Raw genomic sequence first — 9,109 nt, 5'->3', positions numbered from 1 at the left:
TATCGATCACGAAATACTAGTCTTCGTGCTGAAGCTACCCAATCTTAATGCCCAGAATATTGTTTCGATAGTGCCAAAGTCTGTATTGCTCGTCCTTGTAACTTCAGAAGAAGCTAGTATTTCATGATCCACATTTCCCGAAATAATACACCTGCACTGACAAAAAAGATTTTAAAATATTACCTCTGGCTGGTAACTTGTCTGCGTAATCTTATTTCCAGTCCCGGACTGGCGCCCTTTGCTTTTTGGCGCTCCTCAAACTAATAAAATTTATTTAGGCCGCCTCTGAACCTTTTTCAGCCAATTCGCCCGATGCGCCTTTTGGTAGCCAGTTCGGCCCTGCTTATTTCTCGTATACGTTACCTGCTGCAGCAAACTTTCATTTACATACAAAATAAATTATCTGGACACAAGTTACCTGCCACAGGTAACATTCTAAAATCTATTTTATCAGTGTGCTATGCTATTTTCCAAAAACTTCGCAAGCGGATGCACGCACAATCGTCTGATGATAATAGTCAACACAAACTCCTTATATCAACCGAATTTGATTACATGCTAATCGTACCGTTCTCATCCATAAGTGACACATTTATTACATCACAGGTGGTATATACTTTCAGGGTATCATTTACGAGTCCGAAAACTTATGAGTAGTTCTTCATCCTATTTTAGAATCAGGAAAAATCACAATCTATAGGTTTTTGAACTTGTAACTGATATGTATGTGTTAGGTATCAGTGGCGTCGAGTAGAATTTCTAATAACGCACTCCCATTTAATCCAGAAGTGCGTCAACCCTCGATTCAATCCACGTCTTTGATATATTTCGTAGCCGTAACAGTGACAATGCCACGGCATAATCTTTGATCCGAAGGCAGTTTTACTTAGTTTCTACTCATGAAAAAAAGTCATCAAAATGAACAGAAATTGAGCTGTTTAGAAACTGAATCGATCACAGAAGCTCCAATAACAACAATGGGATCTGACGGATCTGACACAAAACAATGACAACGGAATTTGAGGCTGAGGCTCATTTGTGGATTGTATGTACTAAGAAAACTTAGCGTGGTAGGAATGCCAAACAGTGATCGCTTTGTACTACTAACGTCTGGTTTATCTATTTTTCGTACATAAGGTCACTGACCATGATTTGCGGATGAAAAACCCTGTATACATGTAAATTATAGCGCATTCTCTTGCACTGTGGTTTGCGATATAATTTGTATGACGTTTTGGAATACCTCCAAATAGCGGCCTATATGTAACTTCATGTGAAATACCACAAATCACGGACACCGCAACTCTCGATCCAATTAAAACATTAAACTTAATTAAATTCCTTATATATTGATTAATTACGACGCCAAATGTTCATTCTTCATGAAAAAGTTAGCCATTACTGCTGGATATCAAAGTATTTCAAGAAAATTGACGCACAAACTTGAAAATTGTCACGATACCACAAATCATGGTCAGAAATCTGACTTCATTTCTATTTCTCCATAACGAAAGCATAGCATAACTCATAAAGAGAAATAGGAGAAATTAGATGTTCAGAATTAAACGGACATTTAGAATGTTAGACGCGTAAGATCCTGTACATTGAACAACGGGTTTTCGAAAAACTTATTTTCAAATTCTTCGCGCGGTTACATATAAAATTGTTGATCTCTGGTACAAAAAATCATTGGCTTTGCTGGGGTTCGATTCATTCACATAATAACGTGTGTCGTTTGTAGTAGATGGACTGTCATAGTTTCGCGGATCGTCTGAAGTGATTCGCTCCCATATGAGTGTTGATTTACGTATACCTTCTGCAAAAAATCAATTTGAGAAGATATGAGTGTGTCATGTTTAGCGATTTGATTAAGTGAAACAGAGTGCATTGAATTGGTAAGGCTTTTCGTTTTAATTTCGTTTTGCTTATCGTTATTCCGATGTTTACGTTACCCGTACCTGTTTTATGAGAGTTTTACAAATGTTTTGTTTGTTTTCGGTTTTTACTTTGCATTTCGTTCAATATTTATGGATGTTTTTGGTGGCCTAAAAAAGTTTACGCATAGTAATTCAATGACAGCCTCTAGCTGATTTTAGTTAATCGAATTAGACTTTCCGTTTGTGTAGGAGATGGTCAGTTTTTGTTGGGTCGGTGACTTAATTCAAGAAAGTAGCGGGTAAATCCTTCGGCAAATTCGCAATAAAGTATTCAAGGCTGCGAACACCTACGGTTTATTATTGTTGGTGATGACTGATAACAAAAATGTCAATCAACTGCACGTTTGTACTGCAGGTACAGACAAATTCATTTTTTTTTCTTCTTCATTTATTTGAATAAACTGAAAACGAAAACATAAACCCATTGAGCAAACATTGAGTCTCAAGCTAAGCAAATATTTACTTTAAATTTCTTCGGTTTGTCTATTTGATCAAACTTTGAACCGATTCGGCTCAGAGTATTTTATTATAATGATGACTACAGCTTTCAGTACAACAAATATTTACATTGTGGCGAGCATACAAATCTCGCGTTGACATAAAATCTAATCATCGGACAAATAGACAATTTTCTTGTCTAATCTCCAGAGCAGTCATATCGCATATCGACGTTTTGACTCTTCCGCTAGATGTAACCGATTGGTCAGGGTGGTTCGATTTTATCTACACATACTGCGGAATCGTTGATTATCACGTCACAATATAGCGGCAATGTTAAGTGTTGCAAGTAGTAGTGGTGGTGCGGTGTGTGTATACCTCGAAAGTAGTGTTTTCGCCGAAGATTTCTTTTGTCTCTCAAGTTCCATTTTCTCTCACTTCCAGGTTTCACATCAAAAACAGTTTTAAAAATGGCTACTCTACAGACCGAAACCACTACAAGTTCCACGAAGGGATTCCAAAATTTACTGGAACCCGATCGTATGCCATGCATGACAAAAGTGTGGCAACCGCAAATACCGAACAGAAAGGAGAACTACTTGTCACCAGAAGAACTGAAGCTAAACGTTCTTGAGAGTCCGCGCATTGTGCGGCTGATCGAAGAGGTTAGTCGACAGCTTTGCATTCGGCTAAATTTGTTTGGTTCTCAATCCAATCGATTTTCAGTTGAGTGGAAATGACAAGAATAAAAAACAAGAACTGAAGCGTGTCGTCCAAGGTATGCTAAATGAAATTGGTCTGACACGGAGTATGCCGGTGATTCGATGGGCAGGCATTTGTCTGAACCGAATATTGAAGAAAATTTGCACAGGCGTTTATGTGAATGAAGATAGCATGGTACGTGTGAAGAAATGTATTGGTTCTCAGCCAGTATTGTATCTGCCCAGCCATCGCAGTTATGCGGACTTTGTACTCATGTCGTACATCTGTTTTGCATATGATTTGGAGATACCAGGAATAGCGGCTGGAATGGGTAAATTCGAACGATTGATAGAACAATGAAGCGATAAAATTTACACCCTATTCTCTGTAGACTTTCTGTCGATGGTAGGAGTTGGAGCACTGCTCCGCAAAACTGGAGCATTTTTTATGCGACGATCGTTTGCAACCGATAAATTGTACTGGCATGTGTTCAAAGAGTACATGAGGTCGCTGGTGAATGTTTACCACACCGGCGTTGAATTTTTCATCGAGGGTACGCGCAGTCGAAGTTTTAAGGCTCTGACGCCAAAATTAGGACTATTGGCGATGGCTTTGGAACCGTTATTTATGGGCGAAGTGACTGATGTAACAATCATTCCGATCGGAGTTGCTTATGAAAAGCCGTTGGAAGAACAACTTTTCGTTTATGAAATGCTTGGTGTGCCAAAACCTAAAGAATCGACGATGGTATGACTACGGAAAGTAGTGTCACACTGGACAGTTTATTTAAAAAAAAAATATTTTCTTTTCGGAACACATTGAAGGCTCTGTTCAAAGCACTGAAAATCCTGGACGTTAATCATGGCTCCATGTACGTTAACTTTGGTCAACCGATTTCCGCTCGTGAATATTTCGGTTTGAATTTAAATCGCTTCAATCATGCTCAATTGCCCGTTCACGTCCAGCAGCTGTCGAAGCGTGAGCTCGATCTAGTGAACAAATTAGGAAAACATGTAAGGAGACTGCTGACGAAAAGTGTTCTCACATTCGCATGGACTTAATCGTATTTTATCTCGTCTCGCCAGGTGATCTCGCAGCAACAGAGCTTGATTGTTCTGACCGTATTCAACGTTGTGTCATTGTATATAAACTACCGATTATTTATGGATAAGACAACAAGCCTCCAACAACTCGCCGATGGTAAAAACGATTTCTGAATTTTTATTTCGCTGCGGCACATTTTTCGAAAATGAAACCACTCCTTACAGGCGTCCTGTTGCTCTCCACGCATCTAAAGGCGCTGGGTGCCCTTGTGTCCGTTGAACATACAAGCATTAAATCGAAGATTCTCGATTCGTTGGACGTGCACAAAAACATTTTGCAACTGTCGATGATCGATGGTAAAGTAACACTAATGAAACCGGTCATTGCCAATATTCAAACAATTAACCCGACGAAGCTAAAGGGTCACAATCTATCTACCAATACGTTACGCAATTCTGTGCCAGCGTTTTCGCTACAAATTTACTGCAATCCATGCATGCGTTGGTTAATACAACCGGCATTTGTCTTATTGGTGGTAAGGTCGATGAACGAACAACGTTTTAGCTCAGGTGAGTTTTGTGTTTGCCGGTTAAATCGTAGAAAAGGGTCGTGTGCGTTTGAATGACCCATAAAAGAGAACACGGCAGAGTTTCGTAAAATATTTGAGTTGAAAAGAGAATTTGTTTGTCGGTGGAAAGGAAGGAGCGGAAAGCTATGACTCCTGACATGTCAATGCAAGTCCAAAGTCTTCCGGAGCATTCGGTCTTCCTGTTTTTTTTTTCTATCTACCTCACATTGTGTAACACCTTACACTTACAGGTGCCCTTGTACGAATGACGTACGTACTTGTCTACCTCTAACTGTTAGCTGCACATGCATTTTACAAAAACCATCCAAATTGACATTGCCTTATGTATTATGCAATGTGTACTTTAAAGATTTATGCAACTATCGTTTAACGGTCTTGCATTATAACATCCAGCAGCGAGACAAAAGTTCATTGCATACCAAAATGATTTTATTTGTCCGTACCAATGAATCGCGGCTTAGGAACATATCGTTTCTGTTCAATGCATACATTGCTAACACGAACCGTGTGTCGGTTTGTGGAATACAACATAAGTGTGTGTGTGTGTGTGGTGTGTGTGTGGTGTGTGTCAGAGTATACCTACTTTTCTGCCAATTTTCCTCACCCGAATCATTTCCACCGACTGATGAAATTTTCTAATTTTCAGAGCAAATACAGGACAACTTTTTCCAGTTGCGAAAATTGTTTTCCACGGAATTTGTATTGGATACCGAACAGGAGGTACAAAATGAGGTAATGTTCATGACGGGACATTTTTCGATTTCTCATTTCTAAACCTATTTCCCCTACTTGCTCCACCAGGAATACAACGTCTCGTTGCAATATCTTATGAAGTCACAAATTTTGAGTCAAGCGTACGAATTCAATCAAAACGAGAGTGAAATAATTAACGTATTTTTAAGTACCATTGCGCCATTTTTGTGCTGTTATTTGCATGTCATTGAAACGATTAACGAAGAGGTAATGTTAGACAAATTTGTGTTGCTCCCCATTTCGGCCGAAGCCCAATCTAACGGAAACAATCAGTTCCAGGAAACCGAGTTTACCGAAAAAGAACTTCTAGTCAAGGTACAACAACGTGTGGAAAATGGTTTAAATTCCCGAGAGAATCATGTACATCCGTACTGTTTGTCATTGGACAGTATTAGCATAGCGCTTAGCTCATTCCAATTAAATAAGATTTTAACCAAAACCAAGAGGTAAGTCGCAGACTTAGTCACACACCTACACTCCAAACAGATGTCAGATGAAAAGTTGACGAACATTTTTTTTTTGATGTTTTCTTCTTGCTGTTATGTGACAGACGTGGACTTTGATTCACTTTAAATTTGTGAAATTTCGGAAACTTGATTTTTGTCAGTTTTGTATGGTATGTGGGTGGAAGACTGTAGCGCTAGCCACATAGAATGATGCTGAAATATTATGTGACAACAGGGCAGTTTTGAGGCTGGTTTCGAACAAACGATTTTCGCTTCATTCACCTAATGTGTATAGTGTACTGCTGCCAATTTTTGGACCCTTTAAAACCGTTTCCGATGTGCTTAAGCGAGCAATAATGTTTTCTGTTTTATAACGCGCATACGTATAGAGAGTTTAGAGTTTAGACAGTTTAAACAAAAAGCTTGTTCGTCGAAGTGAATGGTTGAATTAGTTTAGCGAACCAAAACATCTACCCTCAACTTTCGATACAAAAATAATCAAACAGTAAAACCGATCCTTTACACTGTTTTTAAACATTCTATAGGAGAATGGAGTTTAGAAACTAAGGGTAAAATCTATTACAATTTAGTACTTTTCTTCATCAAAAGTCTGCTGTCACTGAATTATTTTTTCATGAACAAACTTCACTGCAGTGATATTTCATGGGAATGAATCAATGTGAAGTTGTTACACAAAAAATAGTACACTGAGAATGAAGTACTATAAAAAAATGTGGTGCCTCTACGGGTCAACCGACTAGGCGAATTGATGTGGCCAACACGTAGTTCTAGCTACCAGGGCACCTCAAACAAGTTTTTTCTTATCGCGGCTACAAACGGCCTCAGTTAAATTTTGAGCGGCTTACATAATGCGGTGCAATGCTTAACACACACGAGACATTGAAAACACGTTTTGGTCAAATAGGAATTTTTCTATCCAAAATCTCGATTACCGTAACTGTTAATGAAAATTGCTTTCGGCGCGGACAGCAACTCTCGCACACGGTTGAATTTCTTTACTTTTGTCCCTTGTGATCCAAATAACTATTTTACTTAGAATAACGTTCTGCGTCGAAAGAGAGTTGAACCGTGCCTGACAAAATCTTGATTGTCTCACTGATTGAGATTGACTGATTTTCTTTCTTTTTACAGTTTAACCACAGTAACATACCGAACAAGTACCAGTGATGATTTATCTAAGTATAGTATTTTATTGCGCCACTATTGCCAATTGATGCCATTTAATTACTTGTCAAATTATTTATTCCTCGCCAAATTGTGAATTATTTTTCTCTTTTTTCTTTAATTTATTGAAATAATAAAAATTTGATTTACCGTTATTACATTTTTGAGAGTCCTGTCTTGCACAGACTTTGTTTCGTTTTTTTTTTGTTTTTAGATTTTTATTTTAGAAGTTTGTTGGTGTTTTTTGTGTGATTGTGAATAAATTAGTCGGCTGTCATGGCTGGGCGTGACAGTATTTTTTTATTTGTTACGAAAATTTAGATCCAAATAAAGTATTACATACCCAAAACGAAATGTGTTTTTCCATTTTTTTAGACCTAAACCCAACCTTGCGCTCCGAAATACCAACCTTAACTTCAATGGTGCGAAATGCCAAACCTGCGCTGATGACGTGATTATCTTGAGTAGATTAACGTTCTTCAAGATGCTGTTGATTATTAAAAAACTAAATTGTCGGTTTCGAGCCGACGAACTTTATGGTCTAATGATGAGTCTCGAAAATTCTTCTGAATTTTAACCAAATTATCCCACAAATTCGTGTTTTTCTGCGCTAATTGTTTTTTTTTAATAAAAATGTTTCTGATTTCCAGACGCATTTTTGTAGACTCTGCACTCAGCATGTTAGTCAAAAATGATATTCGACTTGAAAGTTACAACTTTACGCAAGACAAACTCGACCTTCTCAGAATTTTTAGACCCGTACGAAGTACTGGGGTCTTATAGGTTTACGCATACGTTCGTAACACGTCGATGTGGACTCCCTGATTAAGTGGAAACCTATTGTGGTTGTACATAGATGCCAAATAAGGAAAAAAAATGTCCGTCTGTCTGCACGATAACTTGAGTAACTTGAGACAGGCTAAGTTCGAAGATGAGTGGAAATTGTGTTTTTTTCCCAGTATCCGAGTCAAATTTCCAGGTATCTAAAATCGTAAATTTGATTTCTCGCCAAATATTTTTCACGATTTTTTCGATTTCCCGGTATCTAAAGAATTTTTCTGAAAACTTCCCGGTATCCAGGATACCGCGGATAGCGTGAATTTCCACACGCGCTTTACGGTTTTTCGAAGATATCTCCGAATATTTAAACGCTACACTTGTAAGTGACACGGTCCAATAAAAGGTATTTACGATACCGATCGACAAGAAAAAAGTTTATGGAAATCGGATGACCGACTCGTGAGTTAGAGCACTTGGTGTGAACCACGTACTGGGTGGCAAGCAGTTTTTGCTTGTAGGTCGGCCAAATTTGAACTGATTTCGAAAGTTTATGAAATTAGGTTCACCTGAGCGTGAGCTAATTCTCTTGGAGTGAGTTCTTATCCGACTACTCGGCCGTACAGTGAACGTGGAATATTTTGTCAATATCTCGAGTAAATTTTGACCGAATTTCATGATTTTTTTTTTGTTTGAAAGGTATTAATAAATGCGAAGCGTCAGTATTATTTCCGGTCTCATAACAAAATGGCTGCCGGCGGCCATATTGGATTTTAGTAAAAGTGAAATATATTGGTAAAAATGGTACGTAGAGAGTTTCTGTTGACGGTGAAGTAATTGGTTATCTGTGTTCGTCGTTTTCGGTATATGGACATCTATATATAGCGATATACAGCTATATTGAGCTATTTAATAGCATATTCATCTGTGAAATGTTTATTTATAGTGAAATATAGGTAAATATAGCGGTATATGGCTGTTTAAATAGGAATTTATGAAAGTTGACTTCGTACGGGGCTGTCTATATTGCCTCCGGCAATTTATTTGTATATGATAACAAGGCAAAGAAGAAAATGAATTAAGAGAAATGAAGAGTTTCACATTAAAGGCTTTTGATACGAACAGGTGTTTCGTACGGGTCGGCGTTAGCAATGTTTTCTTTTTTTTCTTTTCCAATTGACCCTAAGAGTGAGCAGTGCTCAGTGCTCAGCACATTTTGAATTCGATTTTCCAACTTC

The 9,109-nt window shown here is 38.1% G+C and overlaps 1 protein-coding gene across 2 annotated transcripts; it reads left to right on the top strand.

Annotated features, from left to right (window-relative positions):
* The first annotated feature begins 1,718 nt into the window (after positions 1-1,718).
* On the top strand, positions 1,719-7,443 carry LOC119069893 (dihydroxyacetone phosphate acyltransferase). 2 transcript variants are annotated; one of them, XM_037174093.1, is made up of 11 exons: positions 1,719-1,895; positions 2,820-3,040; positions 3,102-3,408; positions 3,469-3,824; positions 3,902-4,090; positions 4,163-4,277; positions 4,346-4,690; positions 5,357-5,442; positions 5,512-5,670; positions 5,737-5,909; positions 7,062-7,443. In XM_037174093.1, exons 2-11 carry the CDS (start codon positions 2,846-2,848, stop codon positions 7,189-7,191), a joined length of 2,055 nt encoding a protein of 684 aa, XP_037029988.1. In that variant the 5' UTR covers positions 1,719-1,895; positions 2,820-2,845; the 3' UTR covers positions 7,192-7,443. The 2 variants fall into 2 exon arrangements, with proteins under 2 accessions (XP_037029988.1, XP_037029987.1); XM_037174092.1 differs by lacking the exon at positions 1,719-1,895 and adding an exon at positions 2,111-2,292.
* The last annotated feature ends 1,666 nt before the right edge of the window (positions 7,444-9,109 follow it).

The sequence above is a fragment of the Bradysia coprophila genome (assembly GCF_014529535.1).
Source record: "Bradysia coprophila strain Holo2 chromosome X unlocalized genomic scaffold, BU_Bcop_v1 contig_416, whole genome shotgun sequence".
NCBI lineage: Eukaryota > Metazoa > Arthropoda > Insecta > Diptera > Sciaridae > Bradysia > Bradysia coprophila.
Note: the sequence above shows the minus strand (reverse complement) of the source record. Positions and strands in the feature narration are given on the sequence as shown.